The sequence below is a fragment of the Echinops telfairi genome, unplaced genomic scaffold, assembly GCF_000313985.2.
Source record: "Echinops telfairi isolate 266 unplaced genomic scaffold, ASM31398v2 ScPeMD7_7424;HRSCAF=8462, whole genome shotgun sequence".
NCBI lineage: Eukaryota > Metazoa > Chordata > Mammalia > Afrosoricida > Tenrecidae > Echinops > Echinops telfairi.
This window is the reverse complement of record NW_022111324.1, coordinates 87255297-87276734: the sequence shown is the minus strand read 5'-3', so window position 1 is coordinate 87276734 and position 21438 is coordinate 87255297. Positions and strand designations below refer to the sequence as shown.

Below are 21438 nucleotides of genomic sequence, written 5' to 3'. Positions count from 1 at the left end.
CATTCCTGTATTTTCGTTTGTAAGCTTCTAGTCTTCATATCTATCATTGTATCAGTACCAGGCTCTTTTGATTACCATAGCTATAAAGTAGGTTTTTAGGTCTGGGAGTGAAAGCCCTCCTACTTTGTCTTATTTTTTTAATAATGTTTTATCTCTCCTTGGTTTCTTTCCTTTTCAACACCATTCTTTGAAGAGCTCATCACTTTTCCATTTAATGCTTTTTGGCCTTTTGTTGAAAATCAGTTGTGTGGATGCATTTATTTCTGGGTTTTCTATTCTGGAACGTTGGTCTATGTCTCTATCAGTGCACCAGGATCAGGATGTTTTGACTACCGTAGCTGTTTAATAGGTTTTGATGCCGAGTAGTATGAGGCCTCCTACTTTTGTTCTTTTTAAGAAGTGCTTTGCTTATCCTAGGTTCACAGTGCTAAGTCTTCCTATCCATTGTTGTTGTTGCTAGGTCAACAACAAAGTTTCCTACTATTATAGTTGAGCTTAATGAATCTCTCATCAACTCTGTTTGAATAGTGTATTTTGAGAGTCTTCCACTGGGGTGTATATGTCTATTGTGTGTTCCTTTAATCTTTATGTAGTGTCCATTCTCATGTCTCATTATATTATTTTCCTTGAATCTATTGCAATTTGTGTTACACAGTGTTCTCTAGAGAGACAAAACCAGAATGCTAATAACTTTGTGTATATTTATACAGATCGATAGGTATATAACATAAGAAATAAACAATTAAATTATAAAGCAGTACAAATGGCTCAGTGCAACTCACTCCCGTGAGACAGTTGTGAGACACTGGCAGTCGTTCAAGTCTTGAGGACCACAGGGTAGTCCTCTGTAGAGCAATTCAGGCTATCCAGGCACAGGCAGGAAACAGCAGGCAGGTCACCAACAGTCAGCCAGATGACAGGGTCCGACAGTCCCCAGCTCAAGAGATGAAAATTCCAATGGTGTGAAGCAGGTCTTGAAAGAACCTCAAATTACAGCGACACAGTCCACGGGTTAGGTGTCCCACAGGTAGTGTAGCTTGCAAATTGAGGCAAAGAACAAGCAAGGCAGCCTCACAGTGGTCGGATGATCAAAGAGCAAGAGACAAGAAAGAAGAGACTCATGGAACCATTTATCTCTCCACCCTTCAATTAATCCCACATATGTTTATTGGCCTGGTTGGCACAATAAACTAACTACCTCACCATTCATTGTCATTATTGGTAGTTTGTTCCTGTCATTTTGCTTTGTTTGTATTTGTTTTGTTCATGTGTGTGTGCTCATTGTTCCACTTTTAATTTTGGGTTGTTTTGAATGATACTTTCATTCTGTTGGTTTCTGGGTGGTGTGTCCTGTATGATACTCTTCTGTTTGCTGTTATTATTGATTCTGTGTACATAGTGATCTGCTAATGTTTTTCGTAATGCTGGTCTTTTTTATGAATTTATTTAGTTCTTCCTTGTCTGGAAATACCTTTACTTCTCTCTCATATCTAAGGTATAATTTTGCTATAGGATTCTTGTTTGGCAGTTATTTCTTTAAGAATTTGAAATATAACAACAAGTGATCCAAAATCGGTGGTGAGGAGGGTGTAAGAGGCCAGTTAGGGCTTGAGCAAGGGTAATGTAACTAAGAGGAAATACTGAAACCCAAATGAAGGCTGAGCATGATAGTGGGACAAGAGGGAAGTAAAAAGAAAATAGAGGAAAGAACTAAGAGGTAAAGAGCATTTGTGGAGGTCTAGATGCAGGTATGTACATATGTAAATGTACTTATTATGACAGGGAAATAGATCTGTGTGCATATACTTATAGGTTTAGTATTAAGGTAGTAGATAGACATTGGGCCTCCACTCAAGTACTCCCTCAATGCAAGAATACTTTGTTCTATTAAACTGGCATTCCTGATATGATCGCTGGAGATAAATGGGTGTATAAGCAAATATGGTAAAGAAAACTGATGGAGCCCAGCTATCAAAAGATAAAGCGTCTAGGGTCTTTAAGACCCTAGACTTGAAGGTAAACAAGCGGCCATCTAGCAGGGAAGCAACAAAGCTCACATGGAAGAAGCACACCAGTCTGTGTGATCATGAGGTGCCGAAGGGATCAGGTATGGGGCATCAAGGAACAAAAATCATATCATTGTCAATGAGGGGGAGTACAGATGGGGGACCCAAAGCCCATCTGTGGGCAACTGGACATCCCCTTACAGAAGGGTCTCGGGGAGGAGATGAGCCAGTCAGGGTGCAGTGCAGCAATAATGAAACATATAATTTTCCTCTAGTTCTTAAATGCTTCTTCCCCCCACATACAATCATGATCCCAATTCTGTCTTACAAATCTGGAAAACCAGAGGATGTACATTGGTACAGATAGGAACTGGAAACACAGGGAATCCAGGACAGATGAACCCCTTAGGACCAGTGTGAGAGTGGCAATACTGGGAGGGTGGAGGAAGAGTGGTGTAGAAAGGGGGAACTGATTACAAGAATCTACATATAACTTCCTCCCTGGGGAACGGACAACAGGAAAGTGGGTGAAGAGCGACATCAGACAGTGTAATATATGACAAAATAATAATTTATAAATTATCAAGGGTTCACGACGGAGGAGGGAACATGGAGGGAGGGGAAAAAATGAGCTGATACCAAGAGCTCAAGTAGAAAGCAAATGTTTTGAGAATTATGATGACAACAAATGTACAAATGTGCTTGACACAGTGGATGGAAGGATGGATGGATTGTGATAAGAGTTGTACGAGTCCCAATAAAATTATATATATTTTTTTTTCCCTAAAAAAAAAAGAGAATTTGATATATGTCACTCTGTTGTCTTCTTGCCTGTATGGTGTCTGCTGAGAAACCCAAGCTTCCCCTTTTAGATTTTCTTTTCTAAGTGACTTATTTTTTTGTTTTGTTTTGTTTTTAGCTGTAGCTGCTCTCAAGACTTGCTCCTTTTTCTTGAAATTGGAGGATTTGATTACAATGTGCTGTGATTTTTTTTGGGGGGGTGGGGGGTTCTATTCTGTTTGCGGCTCCAGTTTTCTTAAATAGTTGTTTTTCTCCTTTTCAATGTTGGAAAAATTTTCTTCTATGATTTCTCATAGTATATTTTATCTATAGATTTTTGTTTCTTGTTTGGGTATCCTGCTGAAACATGCATTATTTCTCTTGATACCATCTCATATCATTCTTAGGTTCTCTTTGAATTAATTTGCTTTTTTTGTTGTTGATCTCTCATCGGTTATAGTCAGAGTGACTGTCTTTGAGCTTACTGATGTGATTTTCCTTTTCTTCCATTCTGTTACTCATGTTGTCTAATTTTGATATCTTAACTGTTTATATTCTGGGATTCCTTTTGGTATAAGGTTTCTAGGTTTTCAATTCCTTTGGTTGTTCTCTTGAGTATTTCTACTCTCTCTTAAGGTGACCTACACCTTATTCATCTGTATTCCATTTATGGCTATTTCTGGGCTCTTTTCAGAGTATTCCATTGGAATTTCAGTGACTTTGGTTCTTTGTGTTTCATTTCTGTGGCTGCACTGGGGTTGACTGCTGCTTCCGAGACATGCTTGTGTACCTATCAGTGGTGTGTGGGCTATTGGGTCTTGCAGCCTAGTTAGCTCTGTCCAGTGTGGAGGAGATCTAATGGGAGTAAGAAAACAAAATGAGGAAATGAAGAAAAAGGGAGTGATACTGGCAACTGAGGAAGGCGGGCAGTGGGGGGACAGTAATAAAACAAAAGTCGCATTGAGGCCATCTGAATAGACCAAAAGATTTGTAAAATAACGGGAAAATTTATGTTAAGTAAGGTAATAAGAATTAGTATATATCATGGAAATATATTTTATGAGGAAAAGGAGAGAACACAAAAAAGACGGGAGAATAGTGTAAGCAAATAAGGAGGCCAGAAGAAGGTGTGTGTGTGTGTGTGTGTGTGTGTGTGTGTGTGTGTGTGTGTGTGTTTAAAAGAAGTAGAAATAAGCAAGCAAAAGGAGAATGAAGGAATAATGGAGTTAGGGAGACAATATAAAAGAAGAAAGAAAAACACAAGGAGGAAAAAATGTCAATGTGCCGAGAAGAGAAGGAAAAACAAAAAAACGTAGACTGGGTATGGAGCTACATTTCTGTTGCCATGGCAGCATGAATGTGGGCAAGTCTGCAGTCACGATAAAAGGGAAAAAATTCTGGCTTAAACAAAATAACCCTGGTTTGGTTGGGTGTGCCTGGATCTCTGAGGCTGCCTATTTTTGCCAGGGAGACATGCATATTCACAGGAGTATAGGATTACACAGGAAGAGGAAGTGGGAGAGAATTAGGGGGAAAAAAGAATTAAAATATTAAAATAGATTAAAGATACAAGAACCATAGGAAAAAAAATAAGATAAAAATAAAACTGCTATTTGAGTAGTGATTCCTTGACCTTTGACAATGTTATTGTGTGTACACATCTGCTGCAAGGGGGAAGGAAGGGAGCGTGTAGGGGAGGGGTACATAAGAAAGGAGGAAAAATGGCCAAAATCATCCCTTGGGTAGTGAGGATGTCTTCAGCATGCTGCCCACATGGTCTGCTAACCACATAGGCCTTGCAGAGGCCATGAGGGTAAGAGGCAGGGAAGGGTCAGCCTATACAGAAGAGTGCACAGCAGAGCCGTAGGCTGCTGCTCAGTGGTGAAGGGGAATCAGTCAGTAGGCATTGCTGCTCTCTAACTTTAAAAAACGTTGATGGACTGCACTTTTCAGTTCTTTTTCTAGCTTTCAGAGAGTGCAGGACTCCCTCCTGTCGGGACCTCTCTGGTAGTGGCTGGGAAGATATTCCTATGCTTGTTACCCGGCCGCCATTTTCCCTTGAATCCCCTCCCACAAACCTGTTGACTCCCCATTGTATATCCGTATAGGTCATGTTCAGTATATCTCTCTTTGTGATGTGGAATTCCCATTACATATAGTATTAACATGAAGGTAGCCCTTTGCCTACCTATTCTCTCTACTTTTATATAAATCTTCTTTATTAATTATTTATATTATTATATCTATGTCATTTATTGGAGGTATATGTCTGGAGACATTCCCTAAATGCAAATTTAAGAATTCATAAATGTTTGTATTTGAACTCCCTTTCTTATGCAAATTCTAATCCCAATTAACTCAATGGCAGTACATTTGGTGGGTTTTGGTTGTTACATAAATGAGCCCCAGCAGCACAGTGGTTAACCACTTGGTTGCTAACCCATGGTAATTTGAATCCATGAGCCATACAACATAGAAAGAAAGAGCACTCTACATTATAGCCTCACTAGGGTGCCCATTTGCCACCTTGCTTTCCACCATGGGTCTCATCACAAATTCTCAATAACCCTAACTAACCCCCATGGGCTAGTCATGCAATAGGTTCAGGTTGTGCACAGTTCTTTAAACTTCAGACCAGCCAACCCACTCCTCTCGAGTCCCTGGGAGCCAAGCCCATGGTGTTAGTGGGCAGACTCACCCTGTCTCTCTCACTGCTTTTCTCCCACTTCCACTCAACAAGTGGATCCAGGTGATCACCTGTTGAGCACTTCAGGCTTCCCACAGGCTACCTTTAATGTTTAATCATAGAGAGGCAAGTTCTTTCATGACTCCAAATTTTTCCAGCTTCAGGAGCAAACCTCCAATTCAAAATTCTAAAAGACCAAATGGCTCCTTTTTTTTTTTCATTCTGCCACCTGATCTCAGCAAGTCTTCAAAAGCAAATGTCCTAAGCACTCAAAGCACTGGGTGGGGCTTACCTTTTCTAAGCATTTTTTGCAGCATGTCCTAAACCTATTTAACAGACCTAGTTTAATGGTGAAGGCAACAGACTTATAAAACGCTCTATTCTTCCCAATAATCATTTCTATCACACATTATAGCATCCTAGTATAGCCAGATCTTAAATTCATTCTTAAAACCATCAAATTCAATCCTTTCTTATCTCAGTTATCCCATTCGTATACATTATGGCCTTAGGTCTCTGGCTTGATCAAGCCAGGGCCAGGCCTTCTGTCCGCCACTTTGACTAAGCAGCAAGGCCTCAAAGAAGTTCAAGGGGCATTTTCTCCCTCTGAGCCCAAAATTCACATTTATCACACTCATGTTCACTATTTCAGACAGAAATAACCAAGAATAACATCTAGTAATCAAAACCTTCACTTCCTATGTTCTTTCCAGAAAACGACCCAGCAAACTGCATGGCCATATCTGACCTCTGGCTAGCCAAAGAAGAAAAACTTATAGGGCAGAGGTTAGACAACGTCCACTCTCCATCTTCATGATTTGTTTATCTAGTACCCCACTCCCAAGGTACCGTAATGTGTTAGGGCAGCTTGACTAGAGAAACAAAGCCAGTGGCACTCGTGTTTGTAAGAAAGAGCTTCATATATCAAGAAGCTTTACACATCAGGAAAATATCCAGGTCAGGTCCAATAAGTCCCTCTTCTCACGCATATAGCCACATGCAATGATGCAGAATGCAGGAAGATCACAGGCTGGTGGGTGCAAGGTCGTGTGGATCCAATAGCACAGTTCATCCCAGGGCCCTGGCAGGTCTTAGCGCAGCTCACCAGCAGGAAGGTGAAGGCAAAGAGAAAGTGGGGCCGGCCTCCAGAGAGCCATTGATCTTGATTACACCTCCGAAGGAGGTCATCAAGCTGTGACCTGATTGACAGGCTAAACTCCACCCAAATCTTCTTTCAGGTACTATTTTGGCACAAAAAAACTGTCACACCCTATAACAGTGGCAGAGTCAAGATGATTTATTTCCTTCTCAAAATAAAAAATCTTGGAAAAGAGGTGTCTGGGACTAATAGGACATGTCTAAAAGCACCGGACCTGTCAGCAAGAACCTGGAGGAGAATTCCTTTTGCTTGTAAAGAAGTATGGAATGGACAGGGTGTTATATCTAGTAGTTTGTCAAAACATTAACACTCATATCCTTGCTTTATCTCAGATTTAGAGAAATAGCAGGAACCTTAGAAGCAGCACTGACAGACGTACTAGAAGACGCTCCAGGTAACTTGCTTGAAGTGACAAATTATGAGATGTGACTAAATGAGTTAATTAAGCTCATCATATTATCTATACCTCCATAACCCAGGGGCACGTTCATGCTCAACATTTTCCTAGCATATAGAGTAAGGATTTAAAGACACTCAGATTAACACCTTTTCTTTAAGAGGTGAACAGAACCCTTTTTTGTTGTTTATAGAGATTTCTTGCCTAATAGGTACTATAAAACATCTTGCTTTATAAAGATGGTAAATAGATATGAAGCAGAGTGTATTTCATCCCTGACATATATATAGTGTGTGTGTGTGTCAACAGCAAATAGCCCACAAAATGCTCAAGTAGTCCACCTTTTTTTATAACAAAATGTCTACTGCCTGATTTCATCTGAGGCTGAGACTAGTCTGTATGGTAAAGGACACGCATGTACCTTTTTCTCCCCCCAAAATGACTTTCAGTTGGACCCTGGACCCTAAGCTTCCAGAATCCAAGGTCTAGGCCTCAAGTGGTGGACATGTAACAGACTTAGCACACACATATCCACACCCTCATTGCCATCTTTCATTTTGCATCATGTTATACAAGGGGGTACTTCCCCACCAAAAAAAAAGCAACAGGAAAAGCCCCACTGGGCAGCGATTTCAGAGTACACATTTTTCCCACTAGGGAAGCATCCAGCAACGTGCTCTGAGTTAGTGCACCCAGTGGTGTCACAGTGAATTTTTTCATAAAAGCGTTTCACTCAAACCTCGTTTTTGTGATGGCTAATTTAAGAGAACAGCAAGAAGCTGTGAAATTTGGTTTCCTGCTTGGGAAAGATGCCACAGAAACTGTTGTGATGTTGAACACAGCTTACATGGACAGTGTTGTGGAAAAACTCAAAAGTATGGGTGCTTTTCTCATTTCAAGAAAGATGAAATCTCAGTTGATGACAAACCTTGTTCTGGATGCCCATCAGCTTTCCAAATGGGCGAAAATGGTGACTCATGGTGCATTTGGAATTCGTCCCACCACGTCAGATTGTTAATCAAGCTTTCAATTTAGAGGTTCTGAAAAGATAGAGTAACGTTGTACAACAAAAAAAGGCCTGATTTGTGGCAGACGGGACTAGTTTTGCCACCACGACAATGTACCTACTCACGCAGCCATCTCAGTGCACCAGTTTTGGCCAAAAAACAGCACGCCTCTCTTTTCCCACACAACCTGATTCACCTGACATTGCTCGCTGTGACTCCTTTTGTTTCCACTAATGCAGAGGGACATGAAAGGACAGCAATTTGCAACGTAGAAGAGGTGAAGAAAAAAACAAGGAAGGTGTTGTCAGCCATCCAAGCTGATGAGTTTGAAAAATGTTTCCAGAATGGAATCACAGATTTGACCAATGTATTAAGTGTAATGGAGAGTACTTTGAAGGTGATAGGGGGTTTTTTGTAAAAAAAAAAAAATTTTAATGCCACTCTGGCTGCACTGTGCTCTCTCAGAGCTCCGGGCTCCTCCTAAGCTAGCGCCGCCACTGTCTCCCTTCAGCCACCATCATGATCATCTCCCGGGACCTCATCAGCCGTGTTGAGATGTTCTCCGACATCTGCAAGATCCGGGAAATTGCAGGCGGGCTGTGTCTGGAAGTGGAGGGGAAGACGGTCAGTAGGACCGAAGGTAACATCAATGCCTCCCTCATTGGTGGTAACGCCTCAGCTGAAGGCCCTGATGGCGATGGGACAGAAAGCACAATGGTCACTGGTGTTGATAGTGTCATGATCCATCACTTGCAGGAGACCAGCTTCACAAAAGAAGCCTACAAGAAGTACATCAAAGACTACATGAAATCAATCAAAAGCAAACTTGAACAGCAGAAACCAGAGAGAGTAAAGCCTTTTATGACAGGGGCTGCAGAACAAATCAAGAACATCCTTGCAAATTTCAAAAAGTACCAGTTCTTTCTTGGTGAGAACATGAATCCAGATGGCACGGTGGCTCTGCTGGACTACCGTGAGGATGGTGTGACCCGTATATGATCTTCTTTCAGGACGGCTTAGAGATGGAGACATGTTAACACGGCGGGCAACTCAGGACCAGTGCCTCGCATCCTAACCGGCTGCTGTGCATCCACACGACACCAGGACTGAGACAGACGGAACTGATGACATCGTGAGCGCTTCATTTACTTTTGACCTGGATTTATTTGGAGCGGAGGCTTTTTTTTTTTTTAAAGGAAAAAAAACGTGTAGGTTGTCTAAAAATAAAATGCATGTAAACTCACTTGAGAATGCCTCCTGGTTGGCAATCGGTAAACTAAATTCACCTTGCAGCGCTCCTGAAGAAGCCAGAGCCACGTGTAGGCTGACCGCTGCCGCGTGAGGCTGTCTCTAGAGGTCTGCTACAGCCAAACTACAGGGATCCGAATAGAGACAAGAATCCAAAGGCTTAATTTTGAGTTTAAATAAAGGGAGTGACCATGTTTTTAGCGGTGCCAGCATCTGAAGTGGATCCTTAAGCATTTCATCACCTGAAAATGGAAGAGATTATCAAAAGAATAAAGAGACTAATACAATTGGGGGGGAAATTTTATTCCTTGGTTTGGGGGGGGAAATCCATGTTTTTTGGGGGGTGCCCTCTCGTATTCGTTCCTGATGACCCCTTAGATGATGTATGACTATAGTAATAGCTACATATAGTCACTAGGTTCCTTGCCTTAAATTCCTGCTCTCTTTTGTGCAACTAAGCTGTCACATCTTCACTGCACTATTTTAGCTTCAGAGTTAGTTTCTTTGCCAAAACCGGGCATTTTGCCTTCCTTTATGTAAATAATAAGTATGTAGTTGTGGAGAAAGAGAGGACTCTACAAATGAAATAGGTCAAGTTTAAAACTAAAGTTTAAGTCTTTACAAGCTACTGCCACTCCACTGTGTATTTGTTTATTTGGTATGAAATACCTGTTTGCACTCTTGCACCCAGGTTATTTCTGAATGGTCTAATGGTTTAATTGTTATCTAGACGTTTGGGAGGTGATACGTGTAAAATGATTATATTTAGTTAATGAGCTGTGGCATTTGGTCATCCACATTACCTCCACTTAAGAATGCTGCTTTCTGAACTCTAGACTCTGAAGTATACATTGAAAATATTAGATTTTGCACATCTTTGACTTAACTTGATTGAGGTTCCTTCAATGTCTTTTTTTCCCCTTTAGCTGGAAGTTCGTATTGCCTGTTGGCTTCTGACAGAACATGGAACAGCCTTAGAAAATGTTGGTCAGATGAGATGTTTTTACCCTTGCTAGTGCACCGTCTGTGGAAGCTCACACTTCAGATCTTAGCCCGGTACTCCATCTTTGTCAAGGAGGTAATGGCTGGCTGTTGACTGAGGGCCTAGCAGGCTGTAGGGCGCAGTGGAATTTAGCATCCGTCCTCCCTCCTTTGCCATCAAGTTGCTAAGAATGGTCTTCAGAGACGATCCTGGTCATTGAAGCAGTTGTTGAAGACCGCTGTGTAATTTCTGGGACAGAGTGGGATAGAGAGATTTTTCATTTAGTCCTGTGCCTGCTACGTCTTTTATTCTTGCTAGCCAACAACTTTTATAATCTCTCTCTGAATTACTTTGACTTGAATATAATATATTATGTTTTATTTTACATTCTTTTCTTGATGCTATGTACTGTCTTTGTTTTCCCCCCTATAACATGTTATGCAAGGAAGACGTTGTTGTTTATACAATGAAATGTGTGAGAATCAGGGCTGCCTTATTTTTCCGGGTCTTTAAGGTTTTCCACCTTTGACAGTGCAGTGTTAGCTCTTTTCTGTTCTCATTCTAGTGGGAAGTATTTTAGTTTTCCTTCTCTGGCAGGTTTCTTCTTTAACAGCTTCCGCGGGTTTTGCTGTTTTATTTGAAGCAAAATGAGATTTAGAGGGTTTTTTTTAACCTTTGCTAATTCAAATTATAAATGTATTGATTAAACTTAGCAATTATTTGCCTCATATGGTTAATATTTTTTAACTTGTGATATACCAGAAATTCACTTTCCTTGGGTTTTGGAATTTACTTAGTTATTATTTACCTGTTAGTATTTAATCACCAGAAATGGGACTTGAGTTACAGTAGGATAAATGTGCATGGGGTTGTAATTTGTTTTGATTTCTTTCATAGTCCTTCAGACCTGTTTGTAAAGAAATAGTATGTATTCTTTAATGATTGGAGTCTTTTCTCAGCTTTTACTCAGGCCCATCTCTAATACGAGTACCAGAGATACTAAAAAATCTTTGGTTATTGGTAGCAAAGACCCTTCCATCGCTACCCAGGGAACTAATGACGATCAAGGAAGTGGTCCTTCTGAAACAAAGCCTATGGTTTCCATTTCCAGTACTCAGCTGGTGTATGTGGTCGCAGACCTAAACAAGCTTCAGGAGCAGGTAAGCAAGTGACCCAGAGAGTTCTGAGTAGAAGGTTCATTGTTTACACCAAAGGTTCACTGTCATTTCTTTTGTGCACAAAAGATTATGGGCATGATTGGGGTTAGTTTTATAGGGCCTAAGGGTAACCTCAAGAGAAGACATCTTCTTTATCACCCCTTCTAGGTATTTCTTTCTCTCTCTCCACAGCAGACAGTCTCCACATAAGATAACTACAAATTCTCTACTTTTTGGCATATGTGTATGCCCTAGTATTTCACAAAACTGTAGCCTCGGCTTCCTTTTTAGTAGTGATATAACGTGCTCAGAGGAGCTCTTTTGGTGGAGTAGGTTGGGTTGTTAACTGCAAATCCAGCAGTTCAAATTCATTAACCACTCTGTTGGAAAAAGATGGGACTCTTTACTCCAATAAGAGTTACAATCTTAGAACACCATAAGGCAGTTGTACCCTTTTCTGTAGGATCACTGAGTTGGAATTGACTCGGTAGCAGCGAGGTGTTTTTTGTTCTGTTTTGTTTTAATGTGCTCAGAGGTACGTCATGACCTGGTAGTTTTCCTTTAGGGTAGTCTTTGCAAGCACGCTCCTTGGTGGGCTGAGTTTTATTTCTGCCCCTGCGTCAATGCTGACTCAGTGCAACTCCAGGCACATGTTACCATCCAATCATCAGCTGTACTTTGAAATTGTTAAAATATTTAAAATTTCTGCCTTTTTCTAACATATGGAGGCTGCGGTTTTTGTGAGCCCCTTTCGTCCTTCATCTAACTGTTCCTGTATGGCCTTGATTTTCTTCCCTCTTCCTTTGCTCCAGATGGAGAGAGACCACAAGTTACACATCCATTTTTTTATTTTAACATAAATTTATGGGTTAAATTTGCTTTTAAGTCCTCTGATATGCCCTTCTGCCTCAGGTGTAAACATTTAAACAAGTATAATTTTATACTTTGAACAAGTATGTGACCTTGATTGCGAGGGGGGTTTTTTTTGGTATTATGAAGATGTACCAAATAAAAAAGGTTTCTGTTTATTCTTGGTGCCTGTTGCTAGCCATTAAACCTTGCTGTTTACCATCTTCTTAAATCATTTTAGAACAGTGGAAAAATCAAGACTATTGCTATTCTCTGAAGAAAATTATTGAAAGTGCCATCTTCAGTTTATCATTCGTTAAAAAGCTTTAAAGTTTATAGCTGCAAATAGAATTACCACTTTGATTTATAAAGGGCAACTAAATATGTAAAACATTTATTTATTTCAGCTTCCAGAACTTTTGGAAACAATCAAACCAAAGCTTGAAATGGTTGGCTTTAAAAATTTTTCTTCTATCTCAGGTAAAATGGAATCTTTAGACTCAACAGTTCTTTGAATAACAAAAAATTTTTTTTCAGAGACTGTGGGAGCTATTTACTGTGTATACTCGAGTATAAACTGAGTTTTTTCAGCACATTTTAAATGCAGTTTTTGTGGTAAAATTAGGTGTCTCGACTGATATCCGGGTTGGCTTATACTCAAGTATATGCGGTAAATTGATGTGTTCTTTTAGTTGTAAATCTCTGGCTACCCTGTTTCCCCGAAAATAGGACAGTGTCTTATATTAATTTTTGTTCCTAAAGATGCGCTAGGTCTTATTTTCAGGGGATGTCTTATTTTTCCATGAAGAGGAATACGGTAGACATTTATTGTTGAACAAAAAAAAAAAGGGAAATTTATTACCTGTATACGGTACAGTAGTAGTTGTCATCACAAACCATCATAACCAGACAAACTGTGAATCTACAGTATCAAGAATTTCTTGTTACTACCATTATTTCCATGTACAACAATCTATGATACATTTACTCATAATCTATGGTACATTTACTCACACTTCTGAGCTGCGCGGCGGCACCCGCTGCTCCGGTCCAGAGTTACAGTAGCTTCGGGGGGCCTTATGTTCGGGGAGGTCTTATTTTTGGGGGATGCCTTATATTTCAGTGAGAGGCAAAACTGAAAGTAGGTCTTATTTTCTGGGGATGTCTTACTTTCGGGGAAACATGGTATATTTATATTCTATTCTTCCTTAAATGAGACCTCAAGTTTAATTCTAACAATTTGATTGGTTGATTGATTGACTGATTGTAGCATGCGCTCTAAAGTATTGGCAGTGTTTAAGGTAGAATTTACATCGCTACCTGAAGAAACTAAAACAATCTGTTTATCTCAACAGCAGCCCTGGAGGACTCCCAGCTTTCTTTGTCAGCCTGTCTGCCTGCCTTAGGTAACAAGATTATCCAAGAGCTCAGTGATTCTTGTTTTAGTTACCTGAAAAGTGCTCTAGAAGTTCCAAGGCTTTATCGAAGAACCAATAAGGTAGGTGCAAGTGCCAGTTGCTGGAGGAAAGGGGTTTTTTTGTTTTTTTTTAGTTAAAGAAGTACACATTACATAAGGCCAAGATAAAACAGAAGGGGGAGAGGTTTGTTGGGGTAGAAACAGAAATGGGTTCCCAGGAATAACCTGAGATAGACTTTATCTTATACAAAGAAATTGTATATTTTTACAGAGAAATGAATGTCTCCATCTCTACAGGTAGATGGTCAGACATAACCTTTGGACAAACATAACTTAAGTAGTTGAACTTGAATACTGTGAACATGTTCTGGATTCTCTTGGCCTTAAGAAGAACCTTTTGCCAAAGAAAGTGTTTTAATAGAATATTTTTAAAGTCCAGTACTTTTTTTGCTTCATGTCTTATATTTTCAAAATTTACATTTACTTTGCTACTTTCATATTATTGCTGGAAGTACCTGCATTTTAATGTTTGTTTTTTTTTAAATAAAATTTGAAGGGCCACATGTAAAGACATTGGAGCACATGCAGGTGTTCACAGTCATCTGTTTTCACATATTGAATAGTGACTTGGGGAGTCTATTTTTACCAGTTTTAAAATATACCTTCTTGAGCTCTAATTTTCATGCTTCTCTCATTTCATCCGTGTTAGAGCTCACATAATTCAGCCTCCCAAGTTTTTTCTCAGTTATATAATTTAAACTTAAACTATTTATTATTTTAAAAGATACTCTCAGAAACCAGTTTCTTAGTAGTTTCCAGGGTGGCGGGAGGAGAAGGAAGCTTAGCCGAGGGAGCATTGCATTTCTGATGGTGGTGGTGGAACAACTGGGAAAGATAAAGTAGGGATGGTTTCACAACACGATGGAACAAAACCAGTATCATTGAATCATACGTGTGAAAACAAAGTGGCTAAAGTTTACCACAATAAAACAATGAAGAAACAGTTTTGAAATAAAGCTCCATTATTTTCCTGACTCAAATTGCCGCTCGGGAACGGTAGAAATCTCTTAAGACATTGTGCCCTTTTGGGATAATAAGCATATCTTCTTTGGGACTAGCCTTTCTGTTTATTTGCTACTGTCAGAACCTTATCTACTGCTTGCATTACTCTTTCCATCTAGTAGACCACTTGAATGCAATCATTCATTCTTCGGTGGCAAGCTAAGATTATAGCCAAGCTCTTTGCTTACTGTTTCTTCTTTTCCTATAAAAACCTGGTCATGTGGCAGAATTGTTATGTCTACCTTGTTAAATAATTTGCTCTCTCTGGTCTCATTTGGAAGCTGGGGAGAGACACCTATTTTATATTTCAGAAAACATGTTTCTTTTAGTAATATACCAAGTTTCCCTTTCTATTTAATAGGATATGATAATAATACATTCCATAAGTGCTTGAATTGAGTCAGACACCATGCTAAAACACTTCACATTCATTCACATCACATCTTATGACACGGGTACCAGTACCCTTAGTGTGCAGTACCTAATAAGCAAAGTAAGCATGAGCTTGCTTGTGCTTACTTACTAATCAGTAAGTGAACAATTTCATTTTTTTTTTTTAACATATCCAAGACTGTTTCTAGGTATGGCTGGCATCTACCTCTCTCTCAACCCAATAGCACCGTCCTACAGAATCAAAGTCTCTTTTTAAATTGACTATCCCTGACAAGGACTGAACACCTTTAGGCTTACGTGGGTTTACTTGATAGAAACTTGATGTGGTGAAAAACCTCACTTATTGGGTTATCCACCCTACCTTACTTACAGTTGAACAAACCAGATCCTAGACCCTTGCTTCTGGAATGTAGCCATTGACCAGCAGTACCACCACCTGGTGGAAGTGCAGAGCTCAAGGCCCCACCTACTGAAATAGAACTTGAACTTAGTGAGACGCCCAGGTGATTTGTATGGACATCAGTATATCACTACACTGTAAATGGCTGAGTGAGCACCTGAATCCAGTCTGATTCCAAACATTGTCCTCACTTGCTTGGTCTTCTAGACTCTCTTCTGTAGGTATCATTCGATGGTATCATTTGTTAACTTTCTTAAGGCAGGAGACAGAGTCTATACACTTCTCAAGACTGGTATGTTAATAGTATCCTTTTGAACTTGAGATTGAGCTAACTGTTATTCTTTTCCCTTTTTTCCTGTGCATATTTAACCACTACCAACATTATTACAGGAAGTACCAACTAAAGCTTCCTCCTATGTGGACAGTGCTTTGAAACCATTTTATCACCTTCAGAGCGAACACAAGAATAAGCTTGCGCAAGCAATAATTCAACAGTGGTTAGAAGGAGCACTTTCTGAGAGCACTCATAAGTAAGTACCTTCAAAATGCAACATGTGGAACTTTCTTAGGAGAGTCTAAGTTTAGCACCCTACGGCAGAGGGTACTAAACGGTCAGGTTTTGGGTAGATGAGGTCACAGGATGCACGTTGGAGGATAGGCACTCAATGGCTGACTCAGTCTGCATTGCAGACTGAGGGGTACTTTCTTCCTTCTCCCACATGCAAGGCTCTTTGGGCCATCTTATAGCTGGCAACTGCAACCAAGCTGGTCTGCTTACCTGTCCCTCATCTCCCAGGTAACACACTGCCCCACAAGTCTGCCCTCCTTCTTGAGTGGAGGTGCATCCCACTCTCCCTCTATGCGTGCCCCTCTCATTGCTCTAACACCATGCCCACTCACATCCAGGTCACTCACACCGTTTCCTTTCATGCTCCTTCCTTCTCCCCGCAGCTCTGCCTGTCTAAAAATAGCTGTCAGCATGCAGATAATCAAGGAGTTAGACTGGGACACCCTGTAATCAGAGAAGAGGAAAGCATACATTTTGAAGTAATTACAACTGATAAAGAATCAAGTGTCTAAAACCCTTAAAAGTATGAAGAAGTCTTCAGAATCGCTGTGGTTGAATGTCTATTCATTTCTAATTAAATCTACATTTCCCCAATTGATATTTTTAAAAATTGAGTTTTAATTTTGATTAATTATTAATTTCTTAATAGCCTTTTTTTATTTCAGTTATTTAGAGTTAAACAGCCATTTGTGGGCTAATTTAGAACATAGCAACAATTTATGGTTTTATGAGCTCTGTGTCTCAAGAACAAAATTGATTTGTAAACAGTTTTGAAATAAAAATTATGATTTAGAAATTTAATGGTGCTTAAGTGTATTTTGAAGGCCTCGTTTTATTTTGTTTTAAAATAAGATTAGCTATTCCTAGAACTGTTATAAATGAATTTGTTACTTTCATCTGGAGAGTGAATTATGCATGTTCACCCTGAATATATGATAGACAATTTCGTTTCCTCTTAGCGTTAATGATTAAAATTTTTTATTTTTAATTATTTTATTGGGGGGCTCGTACAATTCTTATCACAATCCATACATACATCCATTGTGCCAAGCATATATGTACATTCGCTGCCCTCATCATTCTCAAAACATTTGCCTTCTACTCTAGCCCCTGATATCAGCTGCCTATTTCCCCCTCCCTCCCCACTCCCTCCTCCCTCATGAACCCTCCATAATTCACAAATCATTATTGTTTTGTCACGTTACACTGTCCAATGTCTCCCCCGCCCTCTTCTCTGCTGTCCATCCCCCAGGGAGGAGACCATACAAGTAGATTCATACGATGACAAGTAGATTGTTGTCATCGGTTCCCCCTTTCTATCTCACATTCCCTCCACCCTCCAGGCCTCGCCCCTCTCACCCCTAGTCCTGAAGGAGTCATCTGTCCTGGATTCCTTGTGTTTCCAGCTGCTATCTGTACCAATGGACATCCTCTGGTCTAGCCAGATTTGTAAGGCAGAATTAGGATCATGATAGCGGTGGGGAGGAAGCATTCAAGAACTAGAGGAAAGTTATATGTTTCATCGTTGCTACCCTGCACCCTGATTGGTTCATCTCCTCCCCACAGCCCTTCAGTAAGGGGGTATCCCGTTGCCTACTGATGGGCTGTGAGTCGCCACTCTGCACTCACCCACCTTTACAATGATATGATTTTTGGTTATTTGATGCTTGATACCTGATCCCTTCAAAAGCTCGTGGTCACACAGGCTGGTGTGCTTCTTCCGTGTGGGTTTTGTTGTTTCTGAGCTAGTTGGCCGCTTGTTTATCTTCAATCCTTTAAGACCCCAGACGCTATATCTTTTGATAGCCGGGCACCATCAGCTTTCTTCACCACATTTGCTTATGCACACGTTTGTCTTCAATGATCATATCAGGAAGGTGGGGATGATTAAAATTTTAAACAAAACCTATGTGCCTGCCTCTTCCATTGTGAGTGACTTAGTACTAGAATGTTACAAGAACTTATTGTTCTCACAATCATAAGAAACATTAAATATTTACCATGGCTAAATGCTTTATCAGAAATCCATTTTTATCTTTAAAATCTTTTTTCCACAAATCCAATTTCTATATTTTATGTTATATGAAAACACTAGTAACTGTGTTTTTGTTCTCAAGATACTATGGAACTGTGTCCGATGTACTGAGCTCTGTGAAGAAAATGGAGGAGAGCCTGAAAAGACTGAAACAAGCTCGGAAAACCACCCCTGCCAACTCTGCAGGCTCCAGTGGTGGTATGACCGATGACGACAAGATCAGACTGCAGCTGGCCCTAGACATCGAGTACTTAGGAGAGCAGGTAGTAGTCAGCAGCATCGCGCCCAGCAAATCTGAAAAGGAATTAGGAGGGCTAGGCCATGGCCTGGGGTTCACAGGAGCCAAGGTGCTGTCAAGGTACTTAGAGAGTTGATTTCTCAAAGGTTAAGAAGAAAAGAGTCAGAGCTCCAAAGTACTTGGAAAGTCAGGAATTTATGCCTAGGAATTGTGAGAAAATTTCTGAAATCTCATAAACTGAGATTCACAAAAACAAGAGTGGTTGTCCTTTTTGTCCACTGCCTTACAAGGTATCCGAGACAGAATTAGTGATAAGCCAATGTCTTTTGAAATATTTGTTGGTTTGTCATCAAAGAACTAGACAAACCTTACCTCTGCTGTGCTACACATAACCTCTTTGCATCTCTGGCTGGATTTTGTAGACTTTCAGTAAATTTCAGAATTACTGTACGTGGATGCGTATTGGTGTATAAGTGGATATCACAAAGGAACCAGAGAACGTGCACTTGCATTTTCATTAAGTTACTTACTTCCTTGTAGTTTTGTAAAACGTTCCAAAGAGGGGCAGGTTTTTCCATAGAGCTGTAGATCCTTAAGGAAAGGACTGTTTTTTGTTTTTCCAGAGAGGAAGAAATGGAATTATAAAATTTCCACCATAAAATACTTGGTTTTCTAGCTGACTGAAATAGTTCATTGTATACCTCAGGGCCCTCACTGAAAATCTGATTTTTTTTCTGCTTTGAGGTAAATTTAGAGAGCTACCTGGCAAAACTCAGTTGCCGGATTTCTCTTATTTCATTGGAGAAATTTAAAAGTTTTTTACAAGGCAGAAAGGTAGTTATAGAAACTCAATAATAAAAAGAAAAAGCAGGAGGGAGGGAAGAAAGGAGAAGAAAAAGACCAGGCACTGCCATAATCCCAGTCCCTAGAACTAACCACAGAACTTTAACAAACACTTGGTATCTGTCCATCCGGATCTTTTTGTGTGTGTGTGTGTGTGTGTGTGTGTGTGTGTGTGTGTGTGTGTGTGTGTTTTCCTTTTAAACAAAAATAGAAACATACTGTGCCATGTCTTAATTATCAAAATAATGCACAATAGTGCTGTGCCAGTGCTTTCAATTAATCAGATTCTAAGAAGGGTTCTAATGATATGTTAAGAAATAAAGCGCTCAGATTAATACTTTTTTGTTTTAAATTGTCTAAAAATAGTTCACTTAGTTGAATTTTCTTTTCTAACATTTTTTAAGACCACAACAAAGGCTTTTTTTTCTGGTAAATGTTTAATTTGTTAGACTGAGATAAATTAATTCCCTGGCAACTTGAATAAGAAGTGTTTGACCAAAAAATATATATTAGTGTTTTACAGTAAGTAAATCTTTTTCTCTGTTGGGAAATATGTCCTTCTAATGTTTAGGGAACTGTCTTTTTTCTGGTTTAGAGGCAGGAAGTGGGGATCTTGTTGTGTTTTTTAATAGTATCTTTTTTCACGTTCAATTTAGATCGTGGTAATGTAATTTATTCTCTCGTGAACTTTGCAGATACAAAAGATGGGCCTGCAAACGAGCAGCATAAGAAGTTTTCCAGCTCTCGTAGAGCTGGTTGTTGCAGCTAAGGACCAGGCAACAGCAGACCAGCCTTAAGCGTCTTGGAAGAACTTGGAAGAAAGTGACTGTTCTCTTACCAAGTCTGTGTAGCAAAGACGTGCTTCCACTGTATTTCCAGCAACATGGCAATGCATCTTCTGGGTCTTCTTTCACCCAAAAAGAAGAGCACTATCCTTTTTCCATTGTATGGAAGATAGTTTTTAAAACATTGGGGACTTTCTACTGTAGTATTCAAAGGAAATTATTTTATTTTTACTGTAAATCTGAGTGTGGAAGAGCCCATTTCTAAAGTATGGTTAAAGTAAATATGAATGTAAAAAAATTGTCTCCCAACCTTGCAGGTTGAAGAAATTACTGCAGTGGAGTTATCATAGCTTACTGTATGGAAGCATCCTTCTCTGAAATGACATTAACTGTCATAAAGTATTGACTTTCTGAAAGAGGTTATGAAGTGGGAATCCCTGCCAACACTGTGTTTAAGAACAGTGCTTCTGATGAGACTCATTCCCCATACCTCTCGAGCTACAGCATTAGGAAAAAGTATATTTCGTGAATAAAAGAAGTGTCTACCAAGAGTTGTGTGCACCTTATGTTTGCAAATCCAGCACAAGTTAAATACTACTCATTACTTGTCCCGTATAACAACAGATTTTTTTTTTTACAGTAAAATGCCTCTTTTTAGTAACTTGTGAAGGAATTTGTCCATTCTAGCCCCATGGTGGGATTCCTAATTAGAAAAGTTAGAAACACTACAGAGGTACTAAAAGGTTCTGTTTGGCTTGTTTCAGTTTGATGATTCGATTAAGGCATTTTTATTCTAGTTCTACCTCTACATTTCTTTGCATCTCAGCCTCTTATTCTTTGTTCAAGCTTAGCTATACAGAGACAAAGGAAGAAAAGTCAGCAGTAGGGCATTAGAATGTAGATTCAGTAGAATTTATCAATTAATTTATAGAATCACAAGTTACCAGCTCAAATTGCCTTCTTTTCTCATACCTTCAGAGCACATCCCCAATATCATCTGTCAGCTCTGACAATGGGCAGGCCCCATACAATCTAAATAAAGTATCCAATAAAACTATGTCTTACTTGGAATTTCTTTTTAATTCTCATTTGATTTGAACATTTGCTGATTATAAGCAGAAGCTTCAAAATACTTGCGGAAAAGTACATTCTCTTTCAATTCCATTTTCTCACAAACTTTTGAAGCCCCCTCATACTATATGCCAAGTTTGCTGCTTTGTTAGATATGAATAACTATCACAAATCACCACCACCTGTCCGTCAGTTTGTTATACTGTGATGCTGGAAGCTATGTCACTGGTATTTCAAATGCTAGCAGGGTCACCCGGACTGAACAAGTTTCAACAGAGCTTCCAGGCCAAGAACAATGAAGAAAGAATCCGCTACCAACTTTGGAAGTAGCATCTGAAATTGCTGTGGATAGTAG

The 21438-nt window shown here is 39.7% G+C and overlaps 1 protein-coding gene and 1 pseudogene across 1 annotated transcript in view; both read left to right on the top strand.

Annotated features, from left to right (window-relative positions):
- COG2 (component of oligomeric golgi complex 2) overlaps nucleotides 1-21069 on the top strand; it is a 70604-nt gene extending 49535 nt beyond the window's left edge. Inside the window, exons 10-17 of the mRNA XM_045298210.1 lie at nucleotides 6923-7025; nucleotides 10210-10361; nucleotides 11225-11425; nucleotides 12679-12751; nucleotides 13627-13769; nucleotides 15934-16073; nucleotides 18229-18409; nucleotides 19923-21069. Of these exons, the coding sequence (XP_045154145.1) occupies nucleotides 6923-7025; nucleotides 10210-10361; nucleotides 11225-11425; nucleotides 12679-12751; nucleotides 13627-13769; nucleotides 15934-16073; nucleotides 18229-18409; nucleotides 19923-20024 (1095 nt within the window). The 3' untranslated portion in view covers nucleotides 20025-21069. The remainder of the gene's footprint in view (nucleotides 1-6922; nucleotides 7026-10209; nucleotides 10362-11224; nucleotides 11426-12678; nucleotides 12752-13626; nucleotides 13770-15933; nucleotides 16074-18228; nucleotides 18410-19922) is intronic.
- On the top strand, nucleotides 8555-9206 carry LOC105979487 (annotated as a pseudogene).
- Nucleotides 21070-21438: the final 369 nt, after the last annotated feature.